General features: G+C 44.5%; 1 protein-coding gene across 1 annotated transcript; it reads left to right on the top strand.

Moving 5' to 3' along the window:
* Window positions 1-743: 743 nt before the first annotated feature.
* Window positions 744-13,396, top strand: NEK2 (NIMA related kinase 2). Its single transcript, XM_015062921.3, has 8 exons — window positions 744-1,237; window positions 2,350-2,567; window positions 2,846-3,086; window positions 4,935-5,017; window positions 5,733-5,859; window positions 6,702-6,918; window positions 8,366-8,491; window positions 12,553-13,396. Exons 1-8 carry the CDS (start codon window positions 1,142-1,144, stop codon window positions 12,774-12,776), a joined length of 1,332 nt encoding a protein of 443 aa, XP_014918407.1. The 5' UTR covers window positions 744-1,141; the 3' UTR covers window positions 12,777-13,396.
* The last annotated feature ends 3,273 nt before the right edge of the window (window positions 13,397-16,669 follow it).

Here is a 16,669-nt window from a genome sequence, read left to right as displayed (position 1 = left end):
AGAATCCAAAGCAGGCTCCAGGCTGTCAGCACAGAACCTGACACTGGAGTTTAAACCCACAAACCCTGAGATCATGACCTGAACCAAACTCAGATGCTTCACCCACTGAGCCGCCCATGGGCCCCTTTTGTAGGAGTCTTAAAGGTAAACTCAACTAGCTCTGCCTCAGAGCCACCATATTCTCCTGGGTATTTCAGGACTTCCGTATTCTATATTGAGGTTTTGCACACATCCTGAGGTTTTACACACACCCTGTGCTTGTTCAACAGGACTCTAAATTTGGTGTTCAAAAAGGTAGTCTCTCTAATGATGGATACACCCTAAAGTCATGTGTAAGCTTTAAATCATCTCTATGACTATCCACAGTTTTTAAATTGATTCTTCTCTTCCCGACCGTTAGGCCTAAAAGAGATAATCTAACTTTTCTGTGCTTTCCTTTCCTCATGGGAAACAACACGAATTCCTGCATTATAGGTTTGTGTTGAGGCATAAACGAGACAACACACGCATAGTGGCTGGCACAGTCCCCAACCATAGCCTGCCCCGGTTCGCGCACCCTTCGGAGTGGTTGTGTACTTTTCATCTCGGTTCTCAGCTCCCACGAAGTCTTCCGTGTGACCCCGCCTAGGCTCGGGGTTCAGGAACCTAAGAGAAGGGCATGCGCACAGAAGAGTGGGTAGTGTGAGGGGTCAGAGTGCAAAGATCAGAAGGCAGCTGGTGGCAGCAGCGTGCAAAGAAGTCCAAGAAGACGTCTCTGGACTTCGATTACTTGGGCGAGCTCCGCTGGAAGGACAGAGGTGCGGAGATCCGCCCACACCCTCTTTCCACCCCGGCCCGCCTTCGGCTTAGCTCCGCCCCTTTCTCCCTAGAAGGGGGATAGCGGCGGACGCGGACACCTAGGCGGACAACGGTTGCCTAGCGAAACGCTTTTCCCAAGATGCCTAGGTTGTTGTGTTCTTTTAGCCAATCAGAGAGGCGAAGCGACCTCACCGTGGGCCAATAGGCTGCCAGGCCGGGGCCCGCGTCGGTTAAACCGGGCTGGAGACTGAAGTGGCCAGATAGGTAGTGTGGCTAGGACAGGTCTCCGAGTCGGTGGAGAGATCTGCGGGAGACCAGGGGGAAACGTCCGGGGGGCCCGGCCATGCCAAGTCGGGCGGAGGACTACGAGGTGCTGTACACCATTGGCGCGGGCTCCTACGGCCGCTGCCAGAAGATCCGGAGGAAGAGCGATGGCAAGGTGAGCGCGGGCAGCCTCGCTGTTTCCGCCCCTGCTGCGGTCGCACCCGCCCGCGGCGAGCGCCCTTGGCCCCCGGGTGGCGAGAAAGCGAGAGGCCTGGGGCTGTGGGTCTCCAGGGTGGGGTGCCTGGAAGAGGCCATCTCTTCCAGGTCTGTGTCTGTCCTGGCTCGCTCAAGGGCTGGGACACTGCGTGTTTTGAGATGTATCTAGGTATCTCTACTTTTTTCTTTCTCTTCCCTGTCCCTCTTTCCTGCTTTGACTTGCTAAAGGCCTCCCTTTAGTGACAGGTGGCTGAGTCTTGAGTTCTGTTCAGAGAAGAGTATCCCTCTCGGACGTGGGAAAGAGGCAGGACCCCCAGAACCTGGAGCTTTTTGTCTTGCAGTCAGAACTCACTTAAAATATCCATTACTTGGATTATTGGATTGTTATTTTCCAGTGTGTGTAGGTAGACCTTATACAGGAGGAAACAATGGAGAGGAAACTGCCTGGCTGGTGACGGAAGGATCTTTACTAAGGGCTCTCACCCTGGAAAACTTTGACCGGTTGGACAGTGGGAATGGTCAGGGACTTTGCCTCTGCTCCAGCTTTGACCCAAGTACCTTTTGCTACCGTGCCACAAAGCAACTGAGGGTAGGGGGTTGGAGGAGGCCTAATGTGACTCCACCTCTCTCCCATGGCATCATTTACCCCTTGAAAACTAGGGGAAGTTTATGGAAATGAACTCGGGTTTCTTAAGTTCATTGAACTAAATTAGATGGTAATGACAGTTGTGATCTATTTAATAGAGAAGTAACTTAAAAAAATTTTTTTTAATGTTTATTTATTATTGAGGGACAGAGACCATGCACTAGCTGGGGAGGGGCAGAGAATGAGGGAGACACAGAATCCGAAGCAGGCTCCAGGCTCTGAACTGTCAGCACAGAGACCGATGCACAGCTCAAACTCATGAACCGTGAGATCATGACCTGAGCCAAAGTCAGACACTTAACCGACTGAACCATCCAGGCGCCCCTGAGAGAAGTAACTTTTAAAAGTTTAAAATTTTGGAACGTTCATTCTTTGTCTTTGAGTATGTAATGAGTTCATTCATACCTTGGAAATTCTTACTTCAGATACTAGTTTGGAAAGAACTTGACTATGGCTCCATGACAGAAGCTGAGAAACAGATGCTTGTTTCTGAAGTGAATTTACTCCGTGAACTGAAACATCCGAACATTGTCCGTTACTATGATCGAATTATTGACCGAACCAACACCACACTGTACATTGTAATGGAATATTGCGAAGGAGGGGACCTGGCTAGCATAATTACAAAGGGAACCAAAGAAAGGTAAATTCATCTTTTAAATGTAAGCTGAAAATGGGCCAAGTTTCATTTCTGTTAAGCATCCTAGTTTAGGATTGGGGATGAAGTAGTTAGTTATGTGGAAGACTGTTCTTGTATTTGTTCTGTGAGTCCACAGCCCTTTAGAATCAACACCCATACCTTATCTTGAAAATAATTTATTTCCCTAGTTGTACACTCTGAAAACTAGATACTTCACATTATCCCATCTTTTTAGTGTTCTTATTCAGAAGTCATATGCTGTGTAACTGCTTTGGTTTCAGACAATACTTAGATGAAGAATTTGTTCTTCGAGTGATGACTCAGTTGACGCTGGCCCTAAAGGAATGTCACAGACGAAGCGACAGTGGTCATACCGTGCTGCATCGGGATCTGAAACCAGCCAACGTTTTCCTGGATGGCAAGCAAAACGTTAAACTTGGAGACTTTGGGCTAGCTAGAATATTAAACCATGATACGAGTTTTGCAAAAACATTTGTTGGCACACCCTATTATATGTCTCCTGTAAGTATTTCAGAACTTAGATACTTTTTAAACATCCTAACGCTAAGCATTCAGTGCAGGGAAATTGAGGGTTTTGTTTATTTGTTTGCTTAGTAATATACAATAGTCAGGAATGAATACTGTTCGTTTGGAATTTATAGTTTTTCCAAATGGACCACCAGACTCTTAAACTCCTCCATATCAACAATTAAAGTGAAGCTTTTATTGAATGGCTACCATGTGCCAAGTTCTGGGATTACGAAGATGTAATAGGTTTTGTCTCTGTTCTCAAAAGCAACATGGGCCCTGTATAACACCTCGGACTCATTTAGAGTGTTTGTTCAAGACGCAGAGCCCTGGGCCCCAAACCCAGATGCAGATGGATCCGGATCCATCTGGATCTCTGGGTGTCTGGACCAGTTCTTGCACTCTGCGCTTTTTTTTCCCTTCCACTTTTCATTTTGAACATTGCCTTTCAGTAGACTCTCTAGATGATTCTTGTGCATGGAGATTCAGGGCTTACTTCAGATAATGTGTTTTTACAGTGTTAGCTTCTTGTACTTGTGTTTTTGTTGTTGTTGTTGCCTTTTCCTACAGTGGAGCTGCAGCGGACCCACTTTACTTCTCTGTTCTCTCTGTTGCTAGATATTTTGTTTCCAGAATTTCTTACCATTCTAAGGAGCACTGCTCTGCACACCTTTGAATGCATTATTCATTCTTCCTTTTTGGTTATTTCCTTGGCATGTAGCTCTCAGAAGGGTATGAACTAGGTCAAAGGGTATGAACTGTTTATGACTCTAGATATTACCTGATGGCTGTTAAAAGCTTGAAGCAGTAAGTGCTATCACTAATGTGTTGTTTTTGACTAAGATTAGACATTGCCAGAACAGTGTCGTTTTCGCACTGGATCAGATTCTAAATAGAAAGCCTTTAACATAAAGGAAAATTACCCAAAAGTGGTTCTTGGAAAATTTGAAACCTGTGTAATTCTTTTGTTCCTTTTCCCTCCTGCCCTTGTAATTAGATCGGTTCAGCCTTCCCTAAGGCATTGATTGTCAGGAAGTGGTATCAGACTCACCTGTTGGAGTTTAGAACACCAAGAAGCTTCCTGAAGGTTTTGGTACTACTTCTGTGCCCATTGTTGACAATAAGAACTATGGTAGACTAATACTGTAAGTGTGGAAGAAAGGAAAATACTTAAAATAGGAAATGAGAATACTAGTTAATACTGTGATTTATACTGTGGACTAAGAGAAAAATACATACATGGATAATTCAATTAGCCATTTATGTCTATATCCATTTACATGTGCACCAGATGTATGTTTTGGTTATTCTGAAATTTTCTCTGGGTTTTTATTTTATTTTATTTTATTTTATTTTATTTTATTTTATTTTTTGCTCTGGTTCTTTCAAAATGGAGTTTCTACATTATGCATGCCTTGAGGGTAGAGGTCTCATAGTCACCTTTGAATTATCAGCACCTGATCTATTGTAACACAATAACATTTGTGAGTGAAATGAATGTGAAAGTGAAATGAATGTGAGTGAAATGAAGTGAATGAATTATATGCGACAAAGTATATTAGGATAAGATCATTGCCTTTTTTCCATTATAAATTTGAAGATAAAATATAAAGTACCATCTTCATTACTGTGATATAAGATCTGACATAAACTGGATCTGTCTTTTGAATCTGATATTTTTGTACAGATATAAAATGTTTTCCTTTTTTTTTCCTTTTTTCTTTTCCAGGGCAATATTACCAAATGTTAAGGTTCCATTTTTGTTTCAGGTTATTTTGTAAGTTTTAAAACAAAATAAACTTTTCACTCCTCCTACATTTTTACCCTTGTTTCCCCCTTTAGGAGCAGATGAATTGCATGTCCTACAATGAGAAATCGGACATCTGGTCGCTGGGTTGTTTGCTGTATGAATTGTGTGCATTAATGTAAGTGTGAGGAAAACAGCCTTCTGGTCTGAAGTTTATACTCACAAAGGTTTGTCCCCTTTCACTGGGTTCAGCTTTTTGAGCATCCATGCATATTTGAGCCTGAAAGAATCATATGTTGGGTTAAAATTAACATAGATGGATGGGTTAAAAAAATTATTTGCAAATTAATAATATAACCCCTGAGGCTGGTTCATGCTTTTAACCTGGAAAGATGCTTCCCTTGCTAGACTGATACTTAGCTCAAGGGAGAGCACATCGTCCAGACTTGTGGAAGAAATGAAACAAAAATCCAGGGGAGAGGCCTGGGAATCTGGAGAACTAAAAAGAGCTCCCATTCTTTGCCATTTTTTTTCTTTGCCTCCTCTTTTTTTCCTTCTAAACTATTCTGTAGAGCAGTGGTTCTCAGGAAACAATTTTGTCCTCCAGGGGACATTTGACAATATCTGGAGGCATTTTCGGGTGTCACAGCTAGGGAGAGCTCCGGCATCTCGTGAATAGAGGCCAGCAATGCTACGAAACATACCACATGCACAGGACAGCCTCCCTAACAAACATCATGTGACCCTGAATGTCAGTAATGCCAAGGGTGGGCAGCTTAGCTAGGGATGACAATCCCAGAAGAAACATGAACACAAACTGCAGCTTAAACTGTGCTTTTGATTTGGCTCCTATTATATATTTTCATTTCTACATTAAAAAAAATTTTCCCCAGGCCTCCGTTTACAGCTTTCAACCAGAAAGAACTAGCTGGGAAGATTAGAGAAGGCAAATTCAGGCGAATTCCATATCGTTACTCTGATGAATTGAATGACATTATTACAAGGATGTTAAATTTAAAGGTAAAGAGTGTAAGATTACATTGTCTACTTCTATCTCTCAATTTCTCTCTTGAAGCAATGTGACTGAAGAAGCATTAGCTATAGTTCCTCAGCTAAATCTACTCTGTTAAGGGAAGTGAAAACATGTAAATTTGGCAAGTGGTGCGTCCTTGCCGGCCTACCTTCTGTGCTTTCTTCGTGCCTCCTCCCTCTCTCTGCCACACTAACAGATGGTGGCTAGCAAAACAGGATTGCAGAAAAGCTCCAAATCCTTGGTTTCCTTGCCTACCTGAACGCGGCAGGTGGTAAGGGAAGGGGCCACAAATCAAACTTCATTACCCAGCCTCTCGCTCCAGCCGAGAGATTAGAGACCAGAGATGGAGTGGGGGAGGGGAAATAAATAAAGAGATTGTGTGGAAAAGACCTGGTCCTGGGATGGGGAGGAAGATGTCCTAGGGTCAGGTTGATGTGAGAGTAGGAGTTAAATGCTGTGGAATTACAAAGAAGGAAAATGGTGAAATAATAGGACTGAAGGTGGGCAAGGGAGGGTCTTGCTTAAAGTAGTTTTGAGATACAAGGGCAGCACTTGCCCTAAAGCAGCCCTGGCATGCCACCAAGCACCAACTTAGGGATTGAAAGGTTAAGGGGGAACAAAGGTTAGTTAACGTCTGCATTACCTTGTGGACCCAGAACCTCATGGGTTAAAGCCACTAGTAAACTTCACCTTTCTAGGTGTTTAAGACCCATCCATAAAGCCCTTTCTTTTGTCTTAGAAATGTATGCTGTTTTTAACATACCTGCTCTTTTCAGATGAGTATTCTGTTATGAAATCTGACTGCAACACTGAACATTGTTCCCCCCAGGATTACCATCGACCTTCTGTTGAAGAAATTCTTGAGAATCCTTTGATAGCAGACTTAGTTGCAGAAGAGCAAAGAAGAAATCCTGAGAGAAGAGGGCGGCGGTTGGAACCGGAGAAGGTACAGGATTCCAGCCCTGTCTCGGGAGAGCTGAAACTAAAGGAAATACAGTTACAGGAGCGGGAGCGAGCCCTCAAAGCACGAGAAGAAAGGCTGGAGCGTAAGTCTGAATGGGGGCGAAGCAAGGGAGCGCCACAGAGGGCTGATGTGTGTGAGATCTCTCTGAACAGAGTATTTGATATGTGGATGTTCTATCAGAGCATTCTGATAAATCCTGAGACACCGAAATACGTATTGGAAAATAGTAAATGAAGCTTGCCAGCATTTCCCTGTTGAGCCTCTTTCTTTCAGATCGAGTGCTCTTATAGTGTCGGTCACTGACTGTGATGACCCTGACGCAGTAGCCATTATATGTTACTGTGGAGCTACTTTTTCTTTCTCTTCTTTAATATATTTATACCCTACACCGTTTCCATCGGAAAAGAGGGTTTAAGCATTTGCTGCCTTCCATAATAAAAACCATCGCTTCTATCTTCTGATATGGCTGGCCCAGCACAGCCCAGATGTAAAACTCTATTGCATGTGGGACTAGATATGTTTGGGCAATTCATTAAAGCATGTGGGTAAAGATGTTCTAGGTCTGTAAGTCTTAGTCTTGAGTAGTAATTGATTAGGTACTAATTAGTTTTTGATGCCGAAAGTCTGTCTACTTCACCAAAGTAAGAGCTGCTACCCAGGATGTAGATTAAGCAAAGTAGCAACAGCAGCGAGGCTCTTCATGTTAATGTCAAGGGCCAGGAGATGGAGTCATGACCGTCTCCCGTCACCCTCACGGCTCACTTGATTTTGCTTCTGCGGCTTTATGCACACGCAGCCGAGAGATAGCATTCTATTTAAATGAACGTACAAGGCATCCCATACATGCATTCATGTTTTTACTTCCTGATGATAATTGTTTAGTGCTGTGAGCTCTGCTTTCTGGAGGAGTATAACCTGCGCTTACCCAGAAACCTTTTTTTGATGCTTTTGTCAAAAGAATTTGTAAAACAAAAACTCATTAAAACCTTTCCCAATGTTTTGTGGTTTCATAGAGCAACTGAAGTCTGAACTTTCTGAATTCTGGGCCATGAATTAAAAAAATAGCCTTCGTTACTGATCTAAAGAAGTACCTCCCGAGTTGTGGTTTATTTCTGCTTCTATTTGGGTGCTCTCATTGACCCAGAAGAAGGAGGGTTTGTTCTGTGAGGCTAGGCAATGCCCGGAAAGTGGACTATTGCCTGCTTTCAGTGCAGAGCAGAGATGGCTTTCGTTGTTTATTTTCCCAAATGAGTTCCTCTCAGACAACACGACCAAAAGTTGATGCTGACCTTGTATTTGTGCTTAAACCAGTCCTTACGAGAAAACCTAAGACAACACACAACATACTAAAGCACTGAATCAAAACCTAGCAATAGGTTGACCAGGGTTTATGGTACGGAACCTTTTGCACTGCTGGTCAGGCGTGCTAGGCTGCGTGATGAGGACAAGTGGTAGGATTACCAAATGTGAACCGTCTTAAACCCACAGCCACTTGTTAATATCTTTCTTGTTCCATTGCCTTTTTAAAGAGAAGGAACGTGAGCTTTGTGTCCGTGAGAGACTGGCAGAGGACAAGCTGGCTAGGGCAGAGAGTCTGTTGAAGAACTACAGCCTGCTGAAGGAGCAGAAGTTGCTGTGTCTGGCGGGGGGTCCAGGTATGAGAATTCGCTCCGCAAACAGAGGCTGCCACCACAGATGAAGAAATGGCACCGGTGTCGCTGCCGCGGGGCTTTGGTAGCCCTTTTAATTTATGAAGTCTCGTATTTTAAGATGGAGTTCATTGAATATATGCATCTTAATAGAAATAATTTTGTTATAGCAACGATTTACTTACTGGGTTCATAGACTTGAGGCAATGAGCCATAATGATTTCATCTTCAATTTTATTTACCTCACGAAACTACATGTTTAGTTTTTTTCCACTTAGATTTTAAAGCTAGGACACTTAAAAAAATGTTGTGCATTTCAGATTTTTCTTTTGGTATATTACCAAAATTACTATACATTTCTCTTCATTTTCAAGCAAAACTCCTAGCATTTTACTCTTGCCACATGCGCAGATAATATGTGCCACATCTTTCATAGAAAGTATGGCTTAGGGGCACCTGGGTGGCTCAGCTGGTTAAACATTGACTTTTGATTTTGGCTCAGGTCATGATCTCATAGTTTGGGAGTTTGAGTCCTACGTCAGGCTCTGAACTGACAGCGTGGAGCCTGCTTGGGATACTCTCTCCCTCTCTCTCTCTCTCTCTCTCTCTCCCTCTCCCTGCCCCCCCCACCACTTCTCCCCCATTTGTGCTCTCCTTCTTTCCCGCTCTCTCAAAAAAAAAAAAAAAAAAAGTATAGCTTAAAAGGTGTGATAAACTAACTGTAGAATAGGCCATCACTTTTGGGTCTTTGCTAAGACCCCTGCAAATTGAAACATGTATTTGGGGCGCCTGGATGGCTTGGTTGGTTAAGCGTATAACTCTTGATTCTGGCTCAGGTCATGATCTCACAGTTTGTGAGATTGAGCCCCGTGTTGGGCTCTGCGCTGACAATGCAGAGCCTGCTTGGGATTCTCTCTCTCTGCCCCTCCTCCTCTCGCTCTTTGTCTAAAAATAAATAAATAAATAAATAAATGAACATTTAAAAAATTGAAACCTGTATTTGTGAAAATTCAGTTGGTTGATATCTACGTATGCCCTTTGTGTTTCCCTTGTTATTCAGAGTAGACGGTTTGTAGACAGTCAGCCTTCCCAGGGCTCTGCCTTCGTGGGCCCTGGCCTGTCGCTGTGCTCCAGTGAGAAGTGGTTGGTGGGTGTATCAGCGAGCCAGTCTAATGGGCCTTCTCCATTTCACAGAAACCCTACGTCTTATTTACCCTACTTTTTAAAAAAAAAATTTTTTTTTAATGTTTTTATTTATTTTTGAGACAGAGACAGAACATGAGCAGGGGACGGGCAGACACAGAATCCGAAGCAGGCTCCAGGGTCTGAGCTGTCAGCACAGAGCCCGACGCGGGGCTCGAACTCACAGACCGTGAGATCATGACCTGAGCCGAAGTCGGACGCTTAACCGACTAGGCCACCCAGGCACCCCATACCCTACTCTTTAAGATTATGGAAAGTGCAAAGTGTTAAACCTCTTTTCTCTAAATTTCTATGTGACATAAATTATTTTTTTTAAGTGTTTTGTTGGTTTTAAAAATCGAGTATCTGAATTTTCCAGTGAAACTTAGGCAGAGTTCTTATGGCTCCCTCCTACCATGTAGGACAGAGTTTGTGAGGGCTACCATTTCCACCTGGAAGAAATTGAGAGAGCATCTGGTTACTTCAGTGAGCATGATAGCATTTTGTAAATGGAACAGACAAAACTAAGTTAGTTTGATGGTTATAATAATATTATAGTGGTAAGTGATGGAAGTAAATGAAACAAGAATTATATAAAATTTAGGCTTCATCTCTTTTGAAATAACTTCTTTTTTCTCACTATTGCTACCTATTATTTCAGTATTTTTATGATATTTATTCCAGCTTTTCTCTTTATGCCCCCCCCCACCCCAAGACAAAGTAGGCTGAAATTGTAATCAATGTGGTAGAGTGAGGAGAAATGTTCATCTGGGTGAGTTTCATGCATCAAACCTGTTGTCCAGAGTTATAGAAGGCCCTGCTGGGTCGTCTCCTCCAGGGAAGGACTTGATTTACATCTTGCCCTGAGAGTCTGAACAAAGGCAGAAGAGAGCTCAAGCAGGATGATGCATTTCAGTGCAGGATGTATAAATAGTCGGGATCCACCTTGTTGCACATCGTGGGGAATACTTACATTACAGTGAGCTTTAGGAATCAAGTGTCCCCTTGGGGCTAGGAGGTACTTTATGGCTCTGAGCACTGAAAGCACCAAAAGCACCGAGCCTATCAGAGTCATAAAATAAACAAAGCAGGAGGAAACGGTGCCCTGGGCACTCAGGATGGCTGGAAGTATCCTCTCCCCACCCTCGGGCTAGAAAATTCACATGGAGGAAGATGTAATGCGTCAAACTCATCTCAGTAAGCAGCAGCCTCTCTTTAAAAGCTCTTAGTCTATTTAATGAAATGCTAACTTTGGGAAATACTAATTCTTTTTCTAAACACTTCTTTCTTATAGAACTATCCCATCAATAGGATTTACAGTGTAAATGGTTGGCTTATGAATGTACAGGTATTGGTGACAATAAGGGTGGATATCTTTCAAACAGTGGAGTTAAGTGTAAAAGCAATCAGGTTTGCTTTGCAGCAGGAACACTATGAAATAGGAGGTCCCAGGGGCGCCTGGGTGGCTTGGTAGGTTAAAGTGTCCGACTTCGGCTCAGGTCATGATCTCACGGTCCGTGAGTTCGAGTCCCGCATCGGGCTCTGTGCTGACCGCTCAGAGCCTGGAGCCTGTTTCAGATTCTGTGTCTCCCTCTCTCTCTCTGACCCTCCCCCCGTTCATGCTCTGTCTCTCTCTGTCTCAAAAATAAATAAACGTTAAAAAAAAAAAATTAAAAAAAAAAAAGAAATAGGAGGTCCCAGGACAACTGGAAGGCAGCATTTCTCTGTGCAGCCAGCTCCTACCCCAGGGCCTTCCATTTGTTCCACCTAGAACATCTTCCTCCAGAGAGCCACCTGGCTTCTTCCTTGTCTCTGCTCAAAAGTCCCCTTACTCTGCAGCTTTGATCCCCCAGCACTTCTGTCTCCCTTTCCAGTGTTACTTTTCCCCCACATATCACCTCAGATACTCCTCACACGTGCTAGTTTACTTGTTTGTGGTCCGTCTCCCCCTACCGGAATGGGGCCTTTAGTCCACGATGGCCTGTACAGTGAGCTCAGTAAATATTTGAACGTATTTCCTTTAAACGAACACAAAGGAAAAATAAGAAGATTCTGGAATTCAAAACTGCAAGTCGCCACTCCCAGATAGTTCTGTCAGTAGCCAATAGTGTAGCCACCTCACGCAAATTTTTCTTCATGTAAAAGCTACAATTCACATATTTATCTCTTCCATGCTGACTTTGCTCAGGTCCCTTTTGAAACAAGTTTCTGGTCGTTAAGCTGCTTTGAAACGAGTGTTCTTGAATGTTTAACCCAAACTATAGGTGCCATCTGTAAGAAAGACCTTCTGCTTCTTACTTTTCTGGAAGTTATGTGTTCTAGGTAGAATGGCACTTGTTTTCAAGGGTAGAAATAAATCACATTGATTTCCAAAAGTTTTGGTTGTGGCCCATAATCCCCAATGCATTTAACCTTAAGAGTTGATTGTTAAGAGGATAAAACATGTTCCTTGGCACATTTCAGGATTATTTTTCAATGCTGTGGGTTAAAAGGTTGATTGATTTCTGCCAGCATCATGCCCCTCACCCCCTATCCCAGAGAAAATAACACAGGTCCCCAGATTTCAAATATGAACTGAATAAATATTTTGGGGAGCACCTACGTGGGTGGCTCAGTCGGTGAAGCAGCCAACTCTTGATGTCGGCTCAGGACACGATTCACGGTTCCTGAGTTTGAGCCCCATGTCAGGCTCTGCACTGACCGTGTGGAGCCTGCTTGGGATTCTCTCTCTCTGCCCCTCCCCACTCGTGCTGGTGCATTTTCTCTCTCTCTCTCCCTCAAAAATAAGTAAAACATCCAAAAAAGAGAAAAAGAGAATAAATGTATTTGAGAAATCGGCTAAGTAAGGAGAGGCTGAACTTACCCTTTTTTTTTTCTTTCTAAAGAACTTTTTGATCTTCCATCCTCGATAATTAAGAAAGTTCATTTCAGTGGGGAAAGTAAAGAGAATGTCAAGAGGAGTGAGAATTCTGAGAGTCTGCTCCCCTCCAAATCCAAGTGCAAAGACCTGAAGAAAAGGATTCATGCTGCTCAGCTCCGCGCTCAAGCGTTGTCAGATATTGAAAAAAATTACCAGCTGAAAAGCAGACAGATTCTGGGCATGCGCTAGCCTCTAGCCTCGCAGAGACACAGAGCTGTGTCCGTATTGAACACTGCCTGCCCTCGAAAGACTGATACTCAACTGCTGTAGCTTTACTCACCTGGTTCCGTGAGCCGTGCCATTTTGTACAGTGAGGCAGGCCTTGCTGGTTCTTCTGCACCCATTGTACAAAATGCCCACACCTTTCATTTCTCTTTCTTTTTTTTTTTTTTTTTAAAGAACACTTCATAGCAAGAATGACATTTTCTTTGTGGGTTGGGCTTTTAATGCTGGGTGTGATTACTACTGGAACGGGAAGCGTTACATTCTAAATGTTGGGGGAAAATAACGTCAGGGAGAAAAAAGTACTTAGGGGTAGCTTTGAACTACTGAGTGTTGTGCTTGCGATAGTCGTGCCTAGATTCAAGGTTGTACATGTTCCTGTATCCTTGGATACAGATCGGTCGCTACTGCTGGGACATCTCGCTTGTAAGTATCCCATTGGTCTGCAGTGCCAATCTGTCACCTTTGGTGAAGTTCTTCACGGTGATGTCTGAAGTCTTCCTTTTTATCCTATTTGAGAGTGTATGAGCTGGCTGTCATTCACCCACCTGTGACTCCCTAAATAAAAGAATTCTTTAGTTTTCCTATATTTATGTTTCTTGCATTTGTTGATCTCTTAGTTGAGGGAGTCGGTGTATTTATGATTCACAGGCATTGGCAGAAGAAGAGAGAACATCAGTCTCACCGGGTTTTGCTCTCTGATGGTCTTTTACTCCCCATTTCATCAGTCTGTCTAAGCCGGCAGTCCTTAAGGAGGGGTGATTCCGCTGCCCCCCCGCGGGGGACATTTGGCAGTGTTTGGAGACTGATCATGGGGGGGCGGGGACTGCCTGCATGTAATGGGACTACGATGCACAGGGCAGTGCCCGTCACAAGATGTCAGTAGTGCGCGCTTGAGAAATCTGATCTAGGCTAAAACTTGTTGAAACATACCCCACCCTGGAAGGAAACTTATTTTAGTTTTGACGGATCTTTTTTTTTTTTTTAACGTGTCTGACTTCTAATATGAATTAGCAGTGTTTGCTGTGCCTGCCACATTTTGCATGTGATGTTTTCCTAGCGATGCTAATCTTTTCGGCTTAATGAAATAAGACCGAATTATGAAGGGTTAATAATACATGGGAAGAAACCGCTCCTGTATTGTTGGCTACTTTATTGCAGGTTTATCACACAGTTGATAATGCAGTGCCATCAAAGACAAATGATATTATCGAAACAATCAGAAACTGATATCCATGACTTTGTGGTATCCCCACAGATCAATCCCAGCAGGACCACTTTGATAAACATGTTAAGTATAATTTGTAGGGCCCAGTGCGAAATAGAAATGTAGGGCTCTTTGTTCAAAAAGCAGGAAACAAGTACCATTAAAAGTACAGTAAAAGACTTGTCCTCTCTTCCAAGGTCTCTGTCTCTCTGTTTATTGTGTTATTTGCTACTTAATGTTTTAAGAAAAAATTTTAAACTATTGTGAATTTTCATACTCCTCTTTTATATTGTGCCATGGCAGTTTTAAATGCAAATAGCACATTCTGCATATGTGTGGAATCACTGACCTGTAATTTGTATTCTGTGGCTCATCCAGGAGGGTGCCCCAAGCTGAGCATAAGAGACACAGATCCCTGTCACTGGCATCTGGGGACCCCTGGCCGGTGCTTGCCAAGTTCCTTGTCCCTCCAGCCTCTGGACCTACCTACAGTCCAGCCAGGCATCTCCCCCTCAAGCCACTGCCCCAGCATACGGCAGACAGGTCACTCCCAAGGATCTTTGCACCTCCAAGCTGGGATTTTCTTTGTACCTGCATAAGGGTTCCTGGATCGCCCCTGTCAAGGCCTCCAGCCAGTTGCCCACCAGCCATGCCTTGGGGTGCCAGCCCAGGAGGAGAGAAAGGCATGGGGGGCAGCTGCTGCCATACCCTGCCCTGAGATGCCTCAGGGCACAGGCCCCAATCCTGACCTTTTCCCTGCCCATGTGCACACCCTTTCTGGGATCCGAGTGTGGCAGTGGTCATGGGGCACAGGCAGGAAGGGGAAGCTGGATGGGGCCTGGTGCACCAAGGGGTGGGGGAGCTGGAAGCGGGAGGCAGGACCTTGCATGAACTGAGGCTCTGAGCCCCCACATATGTGTTATTGTCCCATCAGACCCAACTTACAAAACATCCATTCAAAGACGCAGTTATTAAGCGCTGCAAGCACAGAGCTTCAAACCCCAGGTGCCGGGCCCTTCTGCAAACCGGGTCGTGCTGCATGTGGGGCCTGTGTGTCTGCACTGGTCACACTCATGAAAACAGCCCTTTCTTCAGGAAACTCCTTTCCTACCTGAGGAAAGAAAAATCTTTCCATTTTGAAATCAGTGACTAGTTTTCCCCTCCTCAGACTCCACCTTCATCTGCTTTCCTTCCTTCAGTCAATAACTGTGGGGCACCTGCCATGAGGCGGCACTGTTTAAGGTGCTGGAGATACAGCAATGAAGAAATACTGAAGTCCTTGCCCTCGTGGAGATTCCTTTCAAGGAAAGGGGGAGGCTGTGGTAGGTTAGGGTGTAGGGGGAGCTGGAGGAGAAAAGGAAAGGTGAGGTTTGAGGGAGGTGGGGGGAGAAGGCAAGGACACCTGGGGGTGGGGGTGGAGAGGTGAGCACAAGAGGGAACTGCAATGGGACAGAACCTGAAAATAGGTGGACGCTCGGAAATGAAGCACAGATGTTTTAGCCGGCTGATGTGTCCCCGCTCCCTCTCTAAAGCTAATAAAACCTTGCTTCCTGTTCACCTCTACAGCTGGGAACATCTAGGGGTATTTGGGCGATGAAGGTAGATTAGACGGGGCATCTCTGGTGGCAGGGAGCGGGGAGTCCTCCCAAGTGATGTTTCTCCAGCATCTCTTTCTAAGACCCTTCCAAGATATTTTGCTGGACACCACTCTCATACTCACCATTACAGACTTTACATACTTAAGTGATAAATTTTACCAAGCCCAGCCTGCTCAACACGCTTTGGAAAAAAGGATCATTGGATTGGAGGGAGATTAAGTAGCAGTTCTGAGATATAACCACGAGGTGGCGCCATGGTCCTGTTAGACCAGAAGTCCCAGCCTTTGCAATTGGTTGTTACTGAGAGATTACCCGGCAGGCTCTGGTTAAATGTTTTATTCCTATCATTGCGTCCAGTCCTCACAACACCACATGAGAAATAGGCACCATGAGCGTCACACTTCACATGAGGAAACTGAAGCTCAGAGATCACAGAGGGGAAGAGCCACAGCTAGTTTCTGAACTTATGTTTTTGACTCCAAAGCTCATGCTCTTGACTATAATCCTCCACTGCCTGCCTGAGCAAGACAGCAAAAAGTTGGTTTTGTTCCCAAACCATCTAATTTCCCATGATGATGGGTGGATGGTCATAATCCGTGGCTTTCTCCAAGTCATTTTCATGACCGAGGAAGGGGGGGAGTGGAGCTGGCCTGGTTAGGGTCCAGTGGGCTTCCAGATCTGTGCGCTTAGGACAGATGGGTTAGTGTTTGGGGAGGGAGGCTGAGATGTGGTTTTCAAGTGACCCCAGTAGGACCCCAGGCCAAATGGCTTTAGACGAGTTGCCTTACCCCCTTTCCCCAGCAACTTCCATTCTCACCTTATGGCTCTCCATTGCCTCAAAAACGCAGCCTAGATGCCCCAGTACACTTGCACTGCCCAGCTTCCTCTGCAGAACCACTGCATTCAGGACTGTCCTCCCCTGAGGTGTTTTATGTTTCCCCGTGACCCTCCTCCTTCCGGGACAAAGCTCATTCCTCTAGGCAAGCTGGTTCCCTCAAAGACTTGAGGTAAGTCTGCCCCCTGCAATGAACTGAGGGCGAATGTAAAAGGTGACA

The sequence above is a fragment of the Acinonyx jubatus genome, chromosome E4 (genome assembly GCF_027475565.1).
Source record: "Acinonyx jubatus isolate Ajub_Pintada_27869175 chromosome E4, VMU_Ajub_asm_v1.0, whole genome shotgun sequence".
Classification (NCBI taxonomy): domain Eukaryota; kingdom Metazoa; phylum Chordata; class Mammalia; order Carnivora; family Felidae; genus Acinonyx; species Acinonyx jubatus.
This window is presented reverse-complemented; position numbering and strand designations above follow the sequence as displayed.

What these genes read in the sequence shown, in the direction of transcription:
- NEK2 (XM_015062921.3), top strand. Translation starts at nt 1,142, where the DNA reads ATGCCAAGTCGGGCGGAGGACTACGAGGTGCTGTACACCATTGGCGCG. An exon ending in ACAAAGGGAACCAAAGAAAG is followed by an intron (nt 2,568 to 2,845) that starts GTAAATTCATCT and finishes CTTTGGTTTCAG; the next exon opens with ACAATACTTAGATGAAGAAT. An exon ending in CAAGGATGTTAAATTTAAAG is followed by an intron (nt 5,860 to 6,701) that starts GTAAAGAGTGTA and finishes TGTTCCCCCCAG; the next exon opens with GATTACCATCGACCTTCTGT.